This window comes from Acinonyx jubatus, chromosome D1 (genome assembly GCF_027475565.1).
Source record: "Acinonyx jubatus isolate Ajub_Pintada_27869175 chromosome D1, VMU_Ajub_asm_v1.0, whole genome shotgun sequence".
NCBI classification, from domain to species: Eukaryota; Metazoa; Chordata; class Mammalia; order Carnivora; family Felidae; genus Acinonyx; species Acinonyx jubatus.
Genome location: NC_069390.1, coordinates 54,788,324 through 54,811,355, shown reverse-complemented (window position 1 = coordinate 54,811,355; position 23,032 = coordinate 54,788,324). Strand labels below are relative to the sequence as shown.

Here is a 23,032-nt window from a genome sequence, read left to right as displayed (position 1 = left end):
TATGTGCTAGTCTTTGTTTTAAATGTTCATAAGGATTCCATTCAGTACAGAGCCTTGGACCTCATAATCAGGACAATTTGGAAGCATTATTCAACATTCACAACTGAATCCACCAAACTTCATTTATCTCTAGCCTCCATTTGTCCACAGAATTTTAAGAGATTTTCTTAGATTTCTTGCGAAAATAAAAATGTGTTTAGCATTTGCCTTTTTTTTTTTTTTTTGCCCAGTAACCCTTTCCCCAAAAGATACTAAATTATTCTGGCATGGCCTTGTGTTATCCATAGAGAACCCATATTGATACCCAGTAATTACCTAAGTGTTAAAGAACCATTAAAAAAAAAATACTAGAATTTTGTCAGAATCATTGATGAACTCAATCTTGTAGCTTACAGGATATGCCTGTCTTTGCACTTGTTTTGTTGTTGTTGTTAAATTCCAGACTGCATCATTGCCTGCCAGTTTTCTGGCAGCTTATCTGATTTTCCCTGACCTATCAGTTTGAATGTGGTCTCCCCTCCAACTTCATGTATGCTAAGTCCTAAAAAGTGACAGTCCTTTAGAATCATCCCAAGACTCTCCTCTCTCCTTACCAAGACTTTAGCTCCTTCTTAACCAGATTTTCTTTCTTTTTTTCAAGATATCTCATTCTTTCATCTATTCAACCACTATTTATTGCCTACTGTATCCAATTCTGGGTCATTCTCATTGATGAAGTAGACAGAAACAAAAGAAATTTGTGGTTCTCCTTCCTTTGGATTGGACATACTTTTTCACAGGAGGTTACCTGACTTATGGGATGTGTGAGGAAGCTAGAATAGAATACGAGATGTGAGCCCCTTACCCAGAGTGTGTCCAAGTAAATCCAGAGGAAAGTCAAAGGCTCAGTTGGACGGTCCTTCACCTTTGGAGCAGAGGCCATGCTAAGTCCATCAAATTTACTAAATTTCTAGTAGAATTTCTGTGGGTCTTATACTGTGCTCAGTACTGAAAGGTGAGTTGTAGTTTGTGACCTTGGAAGGATCTCCCCAAATCCCAGTAATAGATCATTTTTCTGCCTTATTGGTATCGTGAACATCAAGAGATAAAGTATATGACGTGTGAATTGTAAAGTGCTCTACAGTTGTAATTGCTTATTAGTTTTATTTCTTTATAATTCAGTAGCATTTACTGAGTGTCAGGCACTCTGCCAGATGCTGGGAATGTAGAAATGAATATACATGGTCTAGCCAGTCAACAGTGCTCCCAGTCAAGTGAGAAGACAGACCTATGAACAAGACACCACAGTACAGGGTGATAAATGCAAAGGTAGACGTACAAAGAATATAGATAGCCCTGATAAAGGCAATGATGAGTTCTACTTGAGGGCAGGCTGCTATCTAGGAAGTCACTTTGAATTGGGTCTTAAGTATGAGTGGGAGATTGACGGGCAGACTAAGAGGGATGGATCTTCCAGGCAGAAGGAACAACACATGCAGAGACATGGGGTGGGTGGGTGATAGCAGGTGGACTCATCTGCCACAGTGCTGAGAAAATAGCAAGAAGTAAGACTAGAGAGGGAAGCAGGGTTCCACATGAGAAGAACATTGTAGGACAGTTCTAGGGTGCTCACACTGTTTTCTGGAGGCCATTAAAGGATTTTAAGCAAGGAGATGCTCAGTTTACGTTTGCATTTTAGATGGATCATTCTGATGGGGTGGAGGATGAAATTGGAGGTGAGTGATCAGCAATGGCTCTTGACCTTTAGGGGATGATAGGCCCCTTTGAGAATTGGATGAGAAGCTATGTTTGTCTCCCCCAAAATGCACTTATAATTTCTAGGGATTCTTAAAAGTGATCTTCGGGAATGGAGAAAGTAGATACGAACAACACACTATGAGGTTGAGTTCTTAGCCGAATGTGGAAATTGGTGGAAAAGGAGGTATCCATGGTGACATCCCAATTTCTGATTTGGGTGAACAGTTGGATGTATGGGTCTGGAGCTCAAAGGAGAAGTCAGGAGATAGGGATGTAGGAGCCCCCTGCGTTTACTTGGTAGGGACTACAGTGGATGTGACTAAAATTGCCCAAGGAAAAGAGTTAAGGTAAGAGGTGAGGGGACAAGGTGTGAGGAGGAAAGAGGATCCAAACAAGGGGACCAAAGGTATCAGAGAAGTGCCCTTGTTATCTCTGTTCTGCCTGCTCAGCACAGGCACAGTCTAGAAAGGAAAGAAACTTCTGTGACCTCCTTTCTGAGACTTTATTATTGGTTGCCCCATTCCTAGTGAAACCCTTCTCCTGTTTTACATATGACCATTGCTCCTTGGCAAGAAGCTTGCTCAGTCAAGCACATTACAGTGTTTCCTACCTTTGTCAGAGTTGGTGTTTCTGGGCAGAGGGCAGGTCTGCTAGTGCAAGTGATACAGGAGTGCATGGCATAGAAACCCTGCTGGCCTGACTGTTCTGTCCATTGTCGTTAGCCCTCAAGAGTGGCATCTTCAGAGGCATAATGGTGTCCTGGAGAAAGGTCAGACTTTGGTGCCAGGCAGTTATCTAAGCTCTATTCGTCTAAGTTCTGTAACTTACAAGCTGTATGGTTTTAAGCAAGTGACTTAAGGTTCTTGAATATCAGTTGTCTCCTCTCTAACATAGGGATAACAATACTCATCTACAGGGCTATTAGGATGACTAGAGATAACTAAAGCATAGTGTAAAGGATAATGTCATTTGATGAAGAATTTCTCTACTGTAGTGGGTTTTGACTCCATGCAAACCTTCCTTGGAGGTACTGAGCAACTCATCACTCAAGGAGCATTGACAGAGGCTTGGATGTCTGCCCATCAGGGATTCTGTATAGAGGATTCTTGCCCTGGGTCATTGGACAATATGGCCTCCAAGGCCCCTGTCAGCCATGTGATTTCTAAGATTCTAGAAACTCCAGGCTCACCATCAGAGCAGGTAATGTACTTAGAAGTAGGATTTGAGCTGGGCTTTGGAGGGTGGAAAGGAAAGGAAAAAAGAAAGGATATTCTAAGCAGGGACACAGCTTAAACAAAGGCACATAGAGGGGACAGATGTGGAGGGGAACGTGGAGATCACTGCTGCTTCTCTACCAACTCATTCCCCGATCTTGACCACATTCCATTCAGTGCCTTGCTCCCCACCCATGCTCACTCCAGGAGAGTTCCACTTGTGGCTGGCTGATGGGTGGTGGGTCCCAATCCTCAGGTGGAGGAGGCAATAAATTAACGATAACAGTAAACAAGTCGCCCAGCCAAGGATGCCGCAGGCTGCTTGTAAGTAACTGTTATAAACATTGGGTGTCTGGGGCTGTCAGAAATGCAAGCGAGAACTCAGCGCCTCTCATATGTACAATTAAAACAATAAAACACGGCAGAAACATGACCAGAATAGGATATAAATCAGCTTCTCTTCTCAGCTCCAAGTGGTGGCTGAATAAAGATGAGTCGTGCAGAAGCTGGGTTGGTATAGGACCCTTCTGGGGAGTAGGCCGTACCTCCCAAGGCTAACCCAGATAGCTTGGGTGGTCCCCTTCCCACAGCTCCAGGGGCTGTAGGCCCTGGCCTGCTCCAGCTGACCTCCCCATCTCTGTGTCTTTAGATGGGGGACAGGACGGTGCAAGCTGGCGCATCACAAACCAGTGGACAAGTGCCCTGGAGTTCAGGAGATGGCTAGGAGTTCCCACTGGCGGTAATGGAACGGCTCTCTATAACATTTCTCCCCCTCCCCAGGACGTGCCAGGGAGTCGTCTCATCTTAGCTCATCTATTCAGTATAAGTTAATCACCCATTACCCACTGTGTGCCCAACCCCTCTATCCCCTTGGAAAGCACAAATTTAGATGGAAGAATAAGCCTTCCAAGGGCGTAAGAGAGGTCCCCAGTCTTTGAGTAGCATGATTTAAGTCTACAGATGTTAGTTCTGGCCTTGGGCTTGTACTGCTTTTAAAAACTCGTCTGGACTTTATCCCTGGAAGAGACCCTATTTTGCCACTTTAAACTTCACTCCTAGTGAGATTGTGGGCTAATGCCGTAAGTACAGAACACTTAATAGCTATGACACCTGCAGTATTTTTTTGTACCTCTCTGAGGCTCTGTCTCCTTATTTGTAAAATAAAGGTTACCAGAAGAGTTAGAGATAGTATATTTATCCCTAGCCTAAAACCTAGAACATAGAAGGAATTCCACTAATGTAAATTTCTGTTTTTATATCATCATCATTATCCTCACCATACTTTTATGGAACTTCATTCAGAATCTTTGACATGGGCTTCCAAATGCTATTCAGTGGTAGCAAGCTGTTGTCTGTAAAGAGCCAAATATTTAGAGTCTGAGGAGTGGCCTGGTCATCACCTAACTGTGTGACTTTGGGCGTTTCTCTTTATTTCTCTGAGCCTTGATTTTTTCATCTATAGAAAAGAGTAAACTATTGGTTTATTATAAAGATCAAATTGAAGTACTTATGAAAGCACTTGAGAAGATACAAGGCATTGTGCAAATGTGTGAGATACTAGTAAGAAAAGTAAATCGTAATAATAAAGATTGAAGACTGGACCAAGACAGTCTTTGACAAGTGTCCAGTCAGAGGTGCAGATAATAAGGACTATCAGAGCTCAAAGAAGAGAATCTCTGGTTGAAGCAGTTAAGGAAATAAAATGGTATCTGAGCCCCAAAGTATAAGAAGGTTTTATGGAGGGCCTGAAGGTGGGTGCAGTTGGGTGTGAGGGGGTGTATTATATCCACAACAGTGAGGAAAAGAAAAATGTGTTTCAGGCTGTTAAGTGAACTTGTCCAGGTGAAGCAGCCATACAGCAGGTTTATTTTGAAGAGTAGTGAACAGGAAAGATGTGGCATTAGTTGACTGGGGCCAGGTCTAGATACTTGGACTTTATCCTTTAGACAGAGAGGAGCCTTGATGGCTCTAGAGGAGAGGGCACCACAGGAACTGATCCCTTGCAGGGTGGAGAAGCAAGGGGAGGTAATAATAAGATAATGGTGATGAGGTGGCTGCAGCAGCAGGTAACTCTGATGCTGTGTGCCCGTAGCAGCCCTGTGATGTAGGCACTAAAGGAAACTGAGGCAGAAAGATGCAGCCAAAATGCCAGCGGAACTGTCTCCTGCTCTTACACAGAACCTGGCCACCAGAGCAGCCTCTAGGTGTCCCACACTTAGCCCAGAACCTCTGCTGGTCCAGAGTCTTGGAAGGCTTGGGAATCTGCCAGGCCAAAAGCTATTTGGGCAAGTTATTATTTTTAATAATGTCCCTGCCTCTTCCTCATCAATGTCACAGCCTTGTCACTCCTCCAGGGCCAGCGGTTCTACATCTCATTTCTCAGCAGTGCCAGCCACTACAGAGTCACCAGGATGGACAGTGCACTGTGAATCCATCACGCCTGTTAGCCAACTTCAAGATGAAGTGTATCAGCCAGTTAGGTTAATTGTTCCCCTCCTTTTAGCCATATTTATATATGGTTGACTAGGAGAGGGAGATAGACGAGTTGACATGTTTTGTTAAAAAGAATAAATTTGATACATTTATAAAAATAAAGGAAAAGTGGGATGAGGTGGCAAAGGACTAGTCTTGTGATTTTTAACTGATTTACATATTTTGTGTATAAATATTTTTTCATCAAAAGTTCCAAATCAGGGATGGGTCCCACACACCACACAAAATATATTAGAGACATTTATATGGATAGCAGGAAGGGAGACAGAGGGCTGAAATTTTCCAGGCACCCAGTGATTGATGGGGGCTGAGGCTCCCCCTGACGCTTTATTGAGTTTCCGATGATTATCTCTCGCTGAGACATTTTTTACAGATGACGGTCGAGCTGTCACAATGGACCATGGGGGAAAAAAAAACAACAATAATAACACTTTAATCTTTTTACTGCACTGCTCCCTAGTATCTCAGATTCATCTTCCCTGACGCACGCAGTTCATTATTCTGCCCCTCCCTGGATGGGAAATAAAGGAAAATAAATATATATGTAGACACACTTACCCACATACATACACACACACAGACTGGATATAAAAGAGACCACCTCAGAACCAGAGAGAGGCAGAATTTATTGTTCTTTTTGCAAGTGTTGAGGTTTATTAGTAGAGATGCTGGGTTGGCTTGGAATTGGCTATTAATTACAGCATTTTGTATTTGTTTTTATTGCAAGTTTTTAACATTTTGAAGAAAAGGCAGAGAAGAGGCAAGCAGGTATAGAGATGGGGAGCACAGAGGGACCAGGTTTGGCCAACCAAGTAGCATAACTGGCTGAAAGGCAGAGAGGGCAGGCTCTTCCTCTCGTTGCCAGCCCTACCCGGAGGATCCCTGGAGCTGAAAGGATTCTGCTTTAGTTGGGATGGGGGCAAAGCAGGGGCAGTGGGGGAGGTTTAAGCTCAGAGTAATGATTGGCCACCTCAGAGGGACTCTAGATGGCTGTGAGATGTTACTGCTGTGAGAGTTAGATGAGATGGGAAGAAGAGGGTCAAACACAGTGCCAACGTGTCTACAGACAGCAGAGTAACACATTCTTAAGAGTTTGCCCCACTCTCTGAATATGATGGTATGAAGGTGACATGTGGGCTCTGGAAAGCTCGACCTAGGTCTTTGTTCAAAGAAGGGGTCTTGGCCCAGAGAGGATGCCACACTGCCTAGCACCACAGGCAGGGTCAACAACCTGTCTTCTTGAAGTTCTAGGCCAACCTTCCTGTTCTCCCCCTTACCTTTCATGGGGGTGAGAGAAGATGAGTTTGGGGTCCTTGGGGGAAGGCTGCCCTTGATGTGCCTTCAGTAGAGTAAGTGCAGACCCAGTATTACCTTTAATTCTTCAAACCTTTTCTGAGCTCCTAGTAGAAGGTAATAATGAGATAAGCAGAGTCCTGTTCTTAAGGAGAAATTTTCCGGTCCATGGGCAGAGAACATGGTGTCTGTGAGAACCATTTTCAAGTGGGGTCTGGTATTTCACCCATAGGCCAACCTAGAGACCATGGGTGCCTTCTTTGTATGAAGGATAAAAAGATGTGTAAGACACAGTATCTGTTCCTTCAAAAACCTGTTTTCTGCTTGGGGAGACAAACTCCAACATCCACTCACTAAGGAAGTATTTATTGAGCACCTGCCATGTTCAAGAATATACATAAGAGGCAACTGAGAACATTTAAGACTAAAAAGAGAATGGTAACTAATTTGATACAGACTAGACATTACTCAAATGCACAGAGGGAAAGGAGATCGGTGAAGATCAGCCTGCTTAAATCATAAAGGATGAGTAACATATAGATAAAAGGAATAATGATGTCATGTAATCACATAGAGAAAAGAGTACAAGCCTTGGAGTTAAACAGAGCAGCTCAATTATTAAATATCATTGTGACCTGAAACAATTTCTACAACCCTGTAAGTCATGGTTTCTTCATTAATTAACTAGGAATAATAATAATAATAATAACAGCCTAATGATTCTTGGGAGGAAAATAGTTGTAAAGTTCCTAGCACAATACCTGGCATATAGTAAGTGCTCAATAAATGGAGGCCATTTTTTTCTTACTTCACCAAGAGTTATATATTTATTTGAGTATTGGAGAAAGACTCTAAGTCCTAGGGTATTAGGCATCAGGACTCACCTGTGACCCTCTACTGAGTATGAAATGGGCTCTTGCAATGAGCCTGACACATTGTACAGTGTTAATCTGAGAGGTGATTCTCGTCAGAGTTGGAGTGGCATCAAGAAGAGGAAAGGGCACAATAATAAATGTATTGACATTATTGACTATCTACTATATGTCAGGCAGTGTGCTCACCTCCTTACATACACTTTTTAAAAATATAACAGCTTTGTTGAGATTTAATTCAGATACTGTACAGTTCGGTCATTTAAAATGTGTAAGTCAGGGATGCCTGGGTGACTTATTGGATTGAGCGTTGGAACTCTTGATTTTGGCTCAGGTCATGATCCCAGGGTCATGGGATCAAGCCCCACGTCAGGCTTTGCACTGGGTATAGAGCCTGCTTGAGATTCCCTCTCTCTCTCTCTCTCTCTCTCTCTCTCTCTCTGTCCCTCTCTCTCCCTCTATCTTTTTTTCCCCTTCTCCTTCATACCCACTCCCCCCCACTTGTACACATGCTGTCTTTTTTTTTTTTTTTTTAAGTTTTGCATTTATTTATTTTTGAGAGGCAGAGAGAGACAGAGTACTAGTGGGGGAGGGGCAGAGAGAGGAGACTGAGAATCCAAAGCAGGCTCCCGGCTCCCAAGCTGTCAGCACAGAGCCCAGGGCTCAAACCCACAAACCGTGAGATCATGACCTGAGCCGAAGGCAGACGCTTAACCGACTGAGCCACCCAGGTGCCCCAACATGCTCTCTTTCTAAAATACATACATATATAAATATATAAAGTCAGTGTGTAAGTTAGTGGCTTATAATATATGCACAAGAGTTGTGCATTCATCACCGCAGTCAAGTTTTAGAACATTTCCATCACTCCATAAAAAGAAATTCCATTCTCCATTTCCTCTCAACTCCTCCTAACTTTAGACAGCCACTAATCTACTTTGTTTCTATAGCTTTGCATATTCTGGACATTTCATATACATGGAGTCATACAATATGTGATCTTTTGGACTGACTTCTTTCACTTAGCATGTTTTCAAGGTTCATCCGTGTTGTGGCATGTGTCAGTGCTGCATTCCTTTTCCATAGCTGAATGGTCCGTTAATGAATGGACCACATTTCATTTCTCCATTTATCAGTTGAGGGACATTTGGGTTGTTTCTCCTTTTGGCTACTATGAATAATACTACCGTGAATATTTGTGTACACGTTTTTGTGTGAACATAATGTTTTCGGTTTTCTTGGCTTTATACCTAGCAGTAGAATTGCTTGGTCATAGGATAACTCTCTGTTTAACCTTTTGCAGAACTGCTAGACTGTTTTCCAAAGAGGCTGCACCATCTTACATTCCCACCAGCTGGGTGTGAAGGGTCCAGTTTTTCTGCATCCTCAGCAGCTCTTGTTACTGCCTGTCTTTTTTACTTTGGCCATCCTGATGGATGTGAAGTTGTATCTTGTGGTTTTGATTTGCATTTCCTTGATGGCTAATGATGTTGATCATCTTTTCATGTGCCTCATGGCCATTTGTATATATATCCACTCAGATCCTTCATCTGTGTTTTAATTGGGCTTGCCATTGAATCTTGCAAGGTAGGTGGTGATATCTGTTTTACAGATGAGGAGACAGATTCTGAGAGATGTTAAGTATTTTGATCAAAGTTATACAGTGAGTTTTGCTCCCCAGTCTCCTCAGTCATTATTGACCTCTGCACAGTACTGCCTGCTAAGGATTCATGGTAGGATCACCAGGGTCCTCTTATGGGGAGTCTTGCCAGCAGGAAGGGAGGAGTTGAGACATTAACTAGGACTAGGTGGGAAAAGCCTCTGAAAGTCAGAGGAATATGGATATATTAACAGCTCCAGGACTAGGAAAATGGCCATTTCCTAGGTGCCAACCATTTCCTGTGCCCCTTACTATACCACATCATCTCTGATTTTCACAGCAACCCAGTTCATAGATATTTATGTTCCCATTTTACCAATGATGAATTTGAGGTCCAGAGGGACAAAGTAATTTTCCAGAGTCAGTAGGATCAGAATTTGGTTCTCTTGAACTCAAAATTCTGAACTCTTTCCTGCCAGAGATATTTTGTAAAAGATGGATTTCTTTCAGTGTTATTTGCAGCATTTACAAGCTCTGCAGGCCATGGCCCAGCCCATGGAAAGTACTTAATAAATGTTTGGTGGATGAATGAGGAGATAGACTAGAGTATATGGTGTAAAAGGACCAATTCCAACTGGGATTCTGGAGGCAGGCAGAAGGAGGTATAAGTGAGATATTGGAGGTCTCATCCCAAGGCTTGGTGTCCTGGGGGCTTTGCTCTAAGTTTCTAAACATAGGGCTTGGGAAGAGTGCTCTGATGCCCAGACATCCTTAGCTTCTCTGGAGCAGGACGAAGCAGGTGGAGGTGGGATGGGTTTGACTAGCCTTGTATCTTTCTTGTGTTTGTCACAAGAACATTAGAGTGGGAGGGACCCTCAGAGACCATCTAGTTTGATGCTTCTTAGAGTTTTCTCTGAGGAGCAACACAAAGGGCTTTTTTAAACTGTACATTCCCAGGCCCTGCCTACTAAAAATTGCTGAAATGGGGGCCTAAGAATCAACATTTTAAAAAAAATTTGTTTTTAACGTTTATTTATTTTTTAGAGACAGACAGAGAAAGAACATGAGCCGGGGAAGGGCAGAGAGAGGAGACACAGAATCTGAAGCAGGCTCCCGGCTCTGAACTGTCAGCACAGAACCCGACTCGAGGCTCGAACCCATGAACTGCGAGATCATGACCTGAACCAAAGTCACATGCTTAACCGACTGAGCCATCCAGGTGCCCCAAGAATCAACATTTTTTTTTACAAGTTACCCTGGTGGTTTTGTTCCCACTAAAGTTTAAGAACCACTGGTGTAGAAAAACTCCTCAACTTTAAAAATAGGGAATCTGGGGGTGCCTGGGTGGTTCAGTTGGTTAAGCATACGACACTTGATTTTGGCTTAGGTCATGATTTCGTGGTTCGTGAGATCGAGCCCCATGTTGGGCTTTGTGCTGATAGTGTGGAGCCTGCTTGGGATTCTCTCTGTCCCTCGCTCTCTGCCCCTCCCCTGCTCACATTCATACTCTCTGTCTCTAAAAATAAATAAACTTTAGAAAAATGAAAATAGGGAATCTGGGGGCACAGAGGGATTGAAATGCATCTTCAGTTAGTGAAAGAGTCATTTTTGAATCCAGTTCTCTTGTCTCTTGATCTTTTTTGTTCTTGCTGTTCTCCATGCTGCTTAATCCCTTAAGAAAAATCATTGCATTGCATGCCCATAGTTTTCAAGGTAGAATCCAAATACTCTGAGTCAGGTCTCTGCCTCCCTGGGCAACCTCATCTCTGCCCGCAGCATTCTAGGCTTACTGAAAGACTCAGTTTCTCCAGGGGCCAGGTAGTGCAGACTTCATGCCCTGGCCTTTGCACATACTTTCTTTCCTAGAATGCCCTTCTTCCTCTCTCCATCTGGCAAGATCCTCTTCATCCTCAAGACCGTTCTTCTGGGAGATTCCTCCCCAAGCCACATGACCTGTGCCCCGTCTTTGCTGCCATTAGACCCTGTGCATGTATGACTCTCACAGCACTTACTCTTTTGAGGAGCTCAGTGTTGGTGTGCTCATGGGCAGGCAGATGGTTGAAGGTTCTCATGTTGAGTGCTATAGATGTATAAAATATTGAGGTGATGCTATATGAAATATATACAGAAAATGTTATGAACTAGTTACTGTTATCCATGAGCTAACTGGGGGTCAGAGGGAAATTTTAACACAAGAAAGTATTACAAGGGGTATTGTTAGGCAATAAATGATTAACTGGTCAGATGGGTATGCCTAATCAACATGACAGGCATCCAGAGCAGAGCTGGGAAGAAAGGACTTCCTGGAAGAGGAAGCTTGAACAGGGCTTTAAAGAACAAGTAGGATTTGGAGAGGAAGGAGGGTTTTCCAGGCTGTGGAAGAAAATGAAGGGCCTTGCCCTTCCCAGGGATAGTCTCGTGGTGACCCCGCACAGGAGGTCTCTCTCCTGCCCTATCCCCTGCCTGAAGACAAACACAAGAAGCAGAGCTGACAGTGTCCACACGGGTTGAAAGGTCGGCCTGCCCATGCTGGCAAGGTGCTGTCTCTCAGGTTATAGCGAGGATTTAAAGAGGTAATAGATGCACAATATCTTTTTTTTTTTTTAATGTTTATTTTTGAGAGAGAGAGAGACAGCACTTGAACAGGGGAAGGTCAGGGAGATGGAGACACAGAATCTGAAGCAGGCTTCAGGCTCCAAGCTGTCAGCACAGAGCCCGATGTGGGCCTCGAATGCACAGACCGTGAGATCATGACCTGAGCCAAAGTTAGATGCTCAACCGACAGAGCCACCCAGGTGCCCTGATATAGAAAATCTTGAGCGGGGGGAAGCTAAGAGCCCAAGGCTTCTTCCCCGAGACTCTGATAAAAATTTAACCTACATCCTGAGCTTCAAACCAGGTTGAGCAACCCTGGTTTATGTGAGGCTTGAGCCTGCAGGCACTGATAGAAGCTGGGCATTGAGAAGTATGAAGGATAGGGCCAGGCAGGCTCCAGATCTTGTTCTGGTCCACCACCAATTGGCAGTGTGCGTTGGGCAGGCCACCCAGCTTCTTTACCTCTGTCTTCTAATCTGTTGAGTAGAGCGATGGCATCTGTCCTAAGTTGTCATGGAATGAGGAAACAGTCACATTGAAGTACTCTCGAAACTATAAAATGCTGCACAAATGTACGGGGTTGTTCTCGCATTTGTCAGATTAGTCACAGGCATTTACTCTCGTGGAGACATGCCCACATCTTTAAAAGCAAAGGCACCGCTAGACACTCCATGACATTAGATGGCACAAGTTCTGGAGTGGCAGGTAGAGGCTGGCTGAGCCTGAGGGAGAGGCACTCGTTTCTAGGGTTACCTTTCCCCTGTACAAGGCAGTGGTAATAAAGCTTTTGTTAACCAGAGACCACCCATCTTGCCTCATATTCCTTTTTTCAAAGTCTCCCCCTGTAGACTTTGCAAATGAGGACAAGTGCCATGTCTGATTCATGTCTGTGTCCCAGTGCTTAACCCAAGGGAGAGCAACATTAGTAAATATTTGTGGTGATGATGTCTTAAAAAAAAAACCCTGTTACCAGATTTGATTGTCATAGTATTTAAACACATAGTGTTCCTCAAATGATTTCTTATCATACCCATTTTACAGATAGAAGAACTTAGTAGTGGCAGAGCTTAAAGTCAGGACTGTATGACCCCATTACCTTAAATCACTTTCTCACTGTGGGAGACAGTGGCTTTTTTTTTGTAATTTCAGCAGTGCTGGCAAGTGGCCAGGGCTACATGAAGGGCTTCAGGTACTACTTTCACCTCTGCTGACTCCTTGACACTGCTGAGTCCAGGGAATCCTGCAGAGTGCACATCAGGCACATACTGGCCACACCACCCAGGTATAGACTTTGCAACATCAAAAGACAGAGGTGGGAGCAGAAGGATGACAGTGGGATGCGTTATCATTCTCCCTGTGGTCAGAGGGGTGAAGAGACGGGAGTGGCTGACTTAGAGGAGAAGCAGGAGCCTGAGCTCATCTCTCCCTGGGCTGGTAGAGGCCAGGAAATGTCTTCTTTTAGAAAGGAGTCAGTTCGCTGGCTGAGGATTGGCTCAGACAGGGGCCTCGAAAGACCACCTTGGTGGGCAGCTGGTGAGCCAGTCTTGAATGAGTCACTTTAGCTTTCGTGGATTTACTTACTCTTCCTCAATGAGAGTGGGTAAATATGTGAGGGCACGTGCCGCACCTCTCCCCACACCTCCTTTCCACCTTTAGCTACTTGTTTTGGATAGAGAATAGTATGACATCATATGATCTGGGGGCTTCAGCAAGATCTTCTGGGAGAGACTTCTCAAATTGGGTGATGTCAGGAAAAGAGCTTCCTGCAAGAGCACAGAATGGGCCTAGCTGACCTGCACTGGGTCCTAACTGATTGTAGCACCCTTCTCAACTTCAGTGCTCTCATCTGTGAGATGAGAAAATAAACTTACACCTCACAGGCTTATTCTGAAATAAATAAGGAAAGGAAAATGCTCTAGAGATTGTAGTACACTACTCACTTCCAAAGAGTATTCTGTGGAACACTAGTGCTACAGGATTTTAACAAGGACAAGGGAGAAAGAGCTGTCAAACAGGGTACTGCTGACTAACACCAAATTAAACAGCTGGTTCTTAGTCAGCAGTGCGCCTTTCAGAAGGGAAGAGTGTATGCAGGATTCCCCAAATGGGACCACTTTTCACAGACAGAATGAACTTTGGAAGCACAAGACCAGACAGGAAGGATAATAGCTGACATTTACTGAGAGGTACTATATGCCAGGCACTGTTCCAAGCCCCTTTGCTCATAGTGTCTTGTTTAATCCTTAAAACATCCCATGAGAGGGTACTGCTATTTCCATTTACAGATAAACTTGGCACAGAGAGGTTAGGTAAGTTACCCAAGATACACAGTCAGTAAGTTCAGAACTGGGATCCAAATACCAGGGTCTGGCTCCTGAGCTCACTTATTTAACAGCCACACTCTAAAACAAGGTAATATTAGGACCTTATTTATGTATTACGCATTTATTCACTAATTCATCAAGTGTTTGTGAAGTGTGTATCTATGTCCAGACACCAAACTGGACACTGGGGATACAGCTCTGAAGACAGTCACACTTCCTGTCCTCTGTGAGCATTTGGTCTAGTAGGGAACATAGTCAAGTACACAGATGGTTACAACAGAATATGATAAATACTGTAATTGGGAGATGCTTAAGGTGCCAAGGAAGCCCTTAGGAGGAATAACTGCCTCAAATTTAGGAAGAGTAATACTGGAGGAAGTGACTTCTAATCAGAGGCCTAAAATGAATTGGAGTTAGTCAGCTGAAGGCATGGAGAGGGAAAAGTGTTCCAGGCAGTGGAATAGTATTTGTAAAAGTTCAGAGGCAAGAAAGCTCATTAGGAAGGGCATGGTGAGAGATGAGACCTCAGAGATGAGCAGGGGTCCTCCTCACAGACATTCCTTATTAGCTAGACTATGACGCTGGTACTCTGCTGACATTTGTCCCTGAACCGAATAGCCCCAACTGTGTTCCTTGAGTTCATCTGCTTTTTATGGCAAATATCCAGTGTATACCTCTGTCATTGTCCTCACAAAACAGTGTTATAATTTGTCTGTTCCTGATTCTTGCATCAGACTGTTAATTTCTTAAAGTCAAGAATCCTGTCTTATTCATTAGTGTCTCCAGAAGCTACTACTATGCGTTGATGCTCAGTAAATGTTGTTTGTTGAATAAGTGATGTGTTTTCTTTGTAAAATGGATTATATCCTTCCTGCTTTTTTGAGCCAACTATCCCTTTTCCTCAGGTTCATCATTATATTCAACAGCTAATGTCCTGTGTGGCAGTTCAGTGATACCCTTAGGGGCTTTTGAGGTGCTGTATTCTGTGACTTCCTCTTTCAGCTTTTTATTGTGCTGTTCTTTTCCCTTCCTGCCTGGGCAGCCCTTGATTTTAATCAGTCTGCTGGATTCTGAAGCCTCCTCCCCAGGCTTCTTGTTTGTTTCTCCTAATCTGCAGTGGGCTGGAAACAAGATCACTTACTATGATTTGATAAGACTATTTGTGACTAAGAGTTAGTCATTTCTGAGTTAGGTCCTAAAGGCGACCTATGGGGAAAATGCAGATGCACGTGGGACTTGTATGTTAGCTATTCAGAGGCCTTCTTCCTGTTCTTCTTGCTCCAGGAAAGGTCAGATAACACTCAGGGGTTGGGAGAGGTCATCAGTCTGGAGAGCCTCTGTGTGGTGCAGAAGAACTGATCTATCATTAATTGACTAGACTACAAGAAAGTCTGTCTGTTCTTCAACTATACACTCCACCAACTTCATTCTAGCCAAACACTTGAAATGCTTCTACCTAAGCTCGCTTATCCTGGTGCTAGCTACAAACCTCAGACCGATCTTTATTAAGGCAAGTTCCAAGGAGAATGTGCTTGTACCTTCATTTGAGCAGAGAAAGAAGAGGGAGTGGGAACCAAGGCTAAGACCAAAATGTCTGGGCTCTGGGCTCTGATTCCCTTATTTGCAAAATTAAGTGGCAACATGATATGATGTAAAGAAAGAGGACTTGGGGGTGCTGGTGGCTCAGTCAGTTAAGCCTCTGACTTCAGCTTACGTTGTGATCTCTCAGTTCATGAGTTCAAGCCCCACGTCGGGCTCTGCACTGACAGCGTGGAGCCTACTTGGGATTCTCTCTCTGCTCCTCCCCCATTTGTGTGCACTCGCTCTTGCTCGCTCTCTCTGTTTCTTAAAAAAATAAAATAGAAGAAAGAGGACTTGGATTAGACCTGGGTTTTAATCCTCACTCAACCACTCATTGACTATGTGACCTCTCTACCTCAGTTTCCTCATCTGTAAAATGGAAATTATAATAAATACTACAGAAGTTAGTTAGAAGAATTAAATAGATTGTGTGAAGTGACCATTCCAGGCAAGAGTAGAAGGTCAGTAAGTGAAGTCTACTAGTATTAGGAAGAGATGTGACAGTCTTCTGGTTTGGGGGACTTTTAAATAGGAAGTCTAGTTTCACAAGAGGGGAATTGCATAGACTCCATTCCATGACCACTTGGAAAAGAATGATTTAGAAATGGTATAGTGCTTTTAACTACCTAGGCAAGGTTACCTGTTGACTAAATTATACCCTTTATCCAATGAGAGTTAAGAGGAGCCTACCTTTGCAAGCCCTATGGGCTAGGGAAGAGGGTGTACAGGTAGGTAGACCCAAATTCTGCCCCCAACAAACTCAACTCAGGTAGGAACATAGACAGTAGCTCCAATAATTTCTCCATGAGGCAAAAAAGAAACCCTATCCTCTATGCAGGATACTTACTGTTCTAGGTGGTCTCATTTCCCAAGGTGGGGCCCCAGAAGTGGGATAACCTTACAATTTATTGTCCAAACTGGGACTGTCCAGGACAGTAGGCATAAACCAGACCCATCCAGGGTACACTGGGACATCTGTGGTCACCCAGCCCAGAGGGTCCTGCAGAAGCGATGGAACTGGTTTTAGATTCTGTCGTATCAAATTAGAGAGAGTCATGAATATTAGCACTGGACCGAACCAAGGGTTTTTGGCTCTTTGACCACACGAAATACTTATCCTTCTTACCTTAAAAAAAATGTTCGTAGTACATCATAAAAAGTGGAAAAAAAAGGATAACAAAACTGCAATATAGTAAGCTCTAATATTATAGGACCTATATGCACGTACATAGAGAGATACATATATATGTGCTTTGTACAATTTATATGTAAGACATACACACACACACACACACACACACACACACACATATATATATATATATATATACCAAAATATTAAATGTAGTTTCTTGAGTTGCTGAACTGTTGATGCCTTTTCTACTTTGTATTTTTCTGTGGTTTCAAATTTTTAATGGCTTTTTAAAAAAGTTCTTTCCAAAATACTGTTAAATACTCACTAGATTGTAAAAATCTTCAGATTAGAGAGATGTATGGCTGTTATTAGCAGAACAGTCTCTTTCTCCCACCTGACTCCTCCGTTAGCCTACCCCAACCTTCTTTATTCACCTGGATAGTTTCTCTTCACCCTTCAAGACTCTCATTTTTTGGGATACTCTCTTCATGCGCAAAGTGAGCTAAGCTCCCCTCTGCTTTCTATATCATCCTGTTCTACCTCTAACATAGCATTTATCTCTGATAGCACTGTAAATATCTGTTTGTTGTCTGCCTCCTTCATTGGATTGAGTCAGGGATCATATCTGACTCTTTCTGTGCACCCAAATGAATCCTAACACATAATAAATGTCAGTAAACATTTGTGGAATTAACTGGTTTTGCTTTACCACCTCTTGCCCTGCACAGATGGCCCAGCACTTAGTAGGTACATCATGTGTTTAGTAAGCAGGTACATGAGTGAGGGAGGAAAATAAAGAACCAAGAAAAAGGTGAGATTGGTGGCTCATGGCATTTGTTGCTAATGGAAGGGTTTGTGTTGCTGTCCCTCCAGTCCTGGTCACCCGAGAGGATGACTTCAACAACCGGCTGAACAACCGCGCCAGCTTCAAGGGCTGCACAGCCCTGCACTACGCCGTCCTTGCGGATGACTACCGCACAGTCAAGGAGCTGCTTGATGGAGGTGAGCGTGTGGGTGATGGGGGTGGGGGTTAGCAGGGAAAGAGTACCTGGCAACCTCTCTGCTCTGGAAATGCTTCCCCAGAGCTCTGTTACTCTTCCAGAGCTGGAAATGCCTCAAGGATGGCTGCACTTCATGAGAGTGGCTCTGGGCATGTGTGATTTGCCCTTCTGTGCCTGGAACATGTTCTTTTCCTATGTGTGTGTCGTATCCCACAGCATCTCCTTGTCTGCACACACTCTGAGTTTTGATTGTGACTCTCCCCATAAGTGTCCTCTCTTCTCCTCTGTGACCTCCAGAGCAGGGCTAGTGGAACAAGACAGGAGGCCTTCAAATCCCTACCAGTACAGGTCTCAAAGATAACCTTCTTGATCCCATCCCCCCACCTCAGTCTAAATTAGGCCCTTTCCATTACTCTGGGTCATGGCACCCTGTTCTTTCCTGTAATTACTCTTGTCACAATCTGGAATTAGTTTAATGTGTTCAGTAGCCTTCTCCCTACCTTGACTCTGAACTTCCTAAAGGCAGGAACCATGACTAATTAGTCCCTAGCACCTAGTACAGTACCTAGCGTAAAGTAAGAACTCAATAAATCTTTGTTCAGGACTGAATACCCTCCCTTTGGAGAGCAATTGGTTTAATTGGAAAGGCAGGATATGCCATCCCCAGACAGGCTGGACTCATTCTGTCTAGGTCTGGTACAGAGTTACCTGCCACCCTGCCAAATACTTCCCAAGCTGTCACTTTCCCTCACACTTCCCCCTATCCCACTCTGGCCTCTTCTTGGGGTAGGGAAAGAAGCATCTTGCCAGGATGTGACATGCCCAGGCCTCTGAGTGAGTGTGGCACATGACTGCCTGTGTATGCCCTTGTTGCTACTTCTTGAGAGCCTAGGGACCCTCTCTTGGGCCAAGATCCTTCTCAGTGGTCATTCTTCATAGAGCCTGGGCTCAGGAAGGGGCCTCAGAAGTCCTCTAGGTCACCCTGATTGCCTGCTCCCTCTCCTCCTGGCAGGAATCTCCAAGAGCTCACAGGGTGGCATTTTCTTGGATCCTGGCAGAGACTGAGGGAACCCTACTTCTTCCCCAGGAGTCCATTCCATTTTAGTTCTTCTCTGACTGGTTGAAATATCTTTTTTAAAATACACTGTTATTTTCTTATCTATAATTGCTGCCAACTGTCCTCTGCAACCTAATCACTTTTTCAAAATCCAGTATTCAAAGAAATTCTTTCAGTCCTAGAGCCTTTGCCTCCCCAACCTAATATTCCCAGATCATATTCTAGTCCTTGTCATGTGCTGGGCTGGAGGGATTTCCAGTAATCCCCAAACCCTGCCACCTCCTGTCAGCCACAGCCATGCTGGCTTAGAACCCAGGCCTGGCCCATCCCCCCAGCCTAGGCAGCAGAATGTGCCTGGGCCTGGGACACGAACACTGTGAAGCATAGGACTGCTCATGGATGTGGTGACAGTGCAGGGGTGTCTGCGGATGGGATGACTGATGCTTTCAGAGCAAGAATTCACTGCTCTCAGAAGCAGAGACTTAGAAAACGTCTCAAGCAAGATGCTACTCACTTTGTCCTTTGGAAAGATCTCAGGCAAGACATTTGTAGCTAAGAATTGGAGCATTCACCATGGGGCTTCTCTCTGCTGTGCCTTAAAAATCAATCAATACTCCCAGCCATTGTCCAGTGGTTTACATTCCCTGCTTCCCCTCATCCCCCAAACAGACAGGGAATTCACTCTAAAGAGACACCCTCTCCCCAGTCTTCCAGATCGAACACCTTTGAAATGAAGATGCACGGGCCTTTTATGAAGCACTCCCCACCCTACCCCTCCAGGCCAAGGCTGGTCCTTTGAGCCGTTCCAGGGGCATGGTTCCTGCCTGTTGACTTGGAACAGATGCCCTTAGCCCCCAACTTTACAGTTGGCCCACCTGCCTTTTTACCCAGCATCTAGTTACACCCCCTGCCCTAGTCTCCCAGCCTCAAGGGCCAAAACCATTAACCCACTTATTTCTCCTTTCCCAACCTGAACAAGTGGCCGTCACTCAAGGCCTGCAGGCCTGCCAACTTCTAACCTCCCTCCCCCTTTGACCTCTCTTGGTCTGCCTGTATGTGTGACCAGCCAACCGAGAGGCAAGATCCTGCTCCCTTGTCCTAGAGGCTATTGCCAGTCACATTTCCAAAGTCTTCTGACCTTAGGTGACCTCTTCCAAAGGGTTTCAGGGAAGGCAGCAGGGCCTGTATTTGCCACCGGCTTTGCTGCAGCAACTTAGAGGGAGGCTCTCTGTGAGATCCAAGGCAGGCATAGGCACAGGGCAGCCTATGCTCATGAGATCCACACAGAACCCTTGTCTTTGAAATTACTTCATCCATAGGGATTTGGGGCCCCCAGATTGTAGAGGGTTAGAGCTAGAGTAAGCAGCCGCTCTTGCCCTCTGGCCAGCGTCCCCATATGAGAACTGGGAGGTGGTCCAGGCAGCAGCATCAGTTTGTTAATGTGGGAAGTTCTCTGACCCCTTTAGAGGCATGGTCACTTCAGGAAAGTGTCTGAGGAAGGACACCTCAGACTTCAGAGTCAGGCCAACCTGGGTTTGAATCCCACTTCCCTCACCTACTAGCTGTATTGCCTTGGACATGTCAACTTAACTCTCTAGGCCTGCTTTCTTGTCTGTCAAATAATACCTGGGAAGTATCACAGGGGTTAGGTGAGGACCAGTGATAATGCCTGTAAAATCCACGATATGTGGAAGGTGCACCATGATTGTATAGAGAAGTCAGGCTCTTCCTCTGACAGTTCTAATCCTTCTTATTTCCTCCCCATGCTAAACCTCTGCTCCTGCCTAAAGGCTTCTTAATTCTGTCTCTGCCACAACTTCTTTAAAACACCCTTGTGTTCCCTCTCTTCTCATTTAGACCCTTGGGCTCTTCAAGGTCTCCCTTTCTCAGGAAGCTTCTTCTGATGTTCTGGTCCATTCTGATTGCACCACCTCTGAACTCTTGCAGGGTTGGGCTGGGTGCTTAGCACGGGCTATGTCTTCATCTTTAGGAGGTCCTGAAACATAGTGAAAAGAACACAAACTTGGGAGTCTGACAGACTTGGTTTTATTTATTTTTTTCTTTTTTTTTTTTTTTTAACGTTTATTTATTTTTGAGACAGAGACAGAGCATGAACAGGGGAGGGGCAGAGAGAGAGGGAGACACAGAATCTGAAACAGGATCCAGGCTCCGAGCTGTCAGCACAGAGCCCGACGCAGGGCTTGAACTCACGGACCGTGAGATCATGACCTGAGCTGAAGTCGGACGCTTAACGGACCAAGCCACCCAGGCGCCCCTGACAGACCTGGTTTTAAATCTTAGCTCTGCATTGTCAGTGTGGGCTAGCTAGTTGTCATCTCTGAGGCCGTGGACTTCAGGGCATCCTAAGATGGATCAGGCAGTTTGACCCTGACCCTGAGAGACTCTCAGACTGGTAGAGGAGATAGATATGGAAACAGGCAGTGACAGCTGGGTGGGTGTCTGGCTGGGAGCTGGAGGACAGGGGCTCTAGGAACAAAAGGAGGAAATACCTACCTCTGCTTAGTGAGCAGGGAGGTGGAGTCAGTTACAGAAAGCTTGGGAGGAGGGGGCAGGGGTTGTGCTTAAGTCCTATCAGGAAGGATAATGAGAGTTTGCCAGACAGCTTTGCGTGGACGGTACTGAGTTCTGAATTCACAGGTAGCAATTCTCTATTCTTGAGCTCCATACAAAAGTGGAAATCTTTGTGGTTTTCATTCTGTAAACACGCTGCTTCTGCCTGTATTGTTGGCTTATGAACAGGAAAGCTCTGCCTCTGCTCTTAACTGCCAAGTACAAGAAAAGGTTGGAGGGACACAGGGAGGGAGAGACAGGATGACTGGGATGAGGAATAATTGGGGAAGGTAGGGAGCCGCCTCCCTCAAGCCCCTGGAGCTGACTCATCCCAGTATTTCTAGGGCAGTTAAGGGTTTTTGCAGCTGTTTCCTCCGAGGGATGTGATCCCATGGCCAAATCCATCTTCCTAAGACATACCTCCAGTCATGGCAGCCTTTCTCAACTAGGATTCCTCCAGAGAATTGAGCCCTAATGCTCTAAGGCATCCACAGTACACAGGGAATAACTCCTCTCCCAGGCAGCTGAAATGGTACGAGTTATCCACCGCCATTCATGGGAGAATTGAGAAAATCATTACTGAGATAATTTCCTATGTGTGGTTCAGAGGAGAAACCCAGTTGAAGAAAGCTGCAAGGAAAGAACACGAACTGTGAGGTCAGGATGTCAATGCCAGCCCTGCCACCAAATAGTGTGTGGTCCTGGGCAAGCTCCTGACTGCTCTGAGGTTGTCTTTCCTCTTCTGGAAATGGGAGTATGCCACCTGCTGTCTGTGGTTTTGTCAGACTTAGGGCATGTGTAGGTTCTACAAAGTAGGCACTTTATAGATGGTCTTGTATTACTTACTTCAAAAATACTCAGTGCTTACTTGTTAAAAAATAAATACAAAATAAAAAAAGAATCCTACCCATCCTAACTTTTTTTTTTTTTTTTAATGCTTATTATTTTTGAGAGAGAGACAGAGACAGAGACCAAGCAGGGAAGGGGCAGAGAGAAAGGGAGGCACAGAATCCGAAGCAGGCTCCAGGCTACGAGCTGTCAGCACAGAGCCCGACGCGGGGCTCAAACCCACAGACTGCAAGATCATGACTTGAGCCATAGTCAGCCACCCAACCGACTGAGCCACCCAGGCGCCCCTACTCATCCTAACTTTTTAACCTGGTTGTTCTAGTCATGAACCTCACCTAACTTTTTTCCCCACTGCTACCATAATATCCAGCTATACAATAATGTCGCTTCAGCGTTCCCAACTTGGTGCCTTTACTCATGCAGGTCTTCTGCCAGTCGGTCCCCATCTTGAATGCCACCTCCCTTCTGAACTCTTCCCTGCTCCCTGGGATTTGGGTCCAGTCCCCATTACTAGATTGAGGTAGATTGAGGACAAGGACTATGTCTTATTTGCCCCTCCCTCCTTTGCCACAGTGCTCTCTGCACATAGTTTAGCACATGTCTAGATGCACGGATCATCTCTAAAGCCACTGTAGACTTTCTGTTTGGAGATGTGGTACTCTTGCTTCCTGGCCCACTTGTTCTTAGTGTCAGCATGTATCTGGTTTTTT

General features: G+C 44.8%; 1 protein-coding gene across 2 annotated transcripts in view; it reads left to right on the top strand.

Annotated features, from left to right (window-relative positions):
• The window catches only part of CLPB (ClpB family mitochondrial disaggregase), a 141,561-nt gene that overhangs the window by 54,237 nt on the left and 64,292 nt on the right, over nt 1–23,032 (top strand). The window contains exons 5-6 of one of the 2 annotated variants that reach the window (XM_027039747.2): nt 3,601–3,690; nt 17,718–17,846. In XM_027039747.2, coding sequence (XP_026895548.2) covers nt 3,601–3,690; nt 17,718–17,846 — 219 coding nt within the window. The remainder of the gene's footprint in view (nt 1–3,600; nt 3,691–17,717; nt 17,847–23,032) is intronic. The other variant, XM_027039748.2, reaches the window with a different exon arrangement.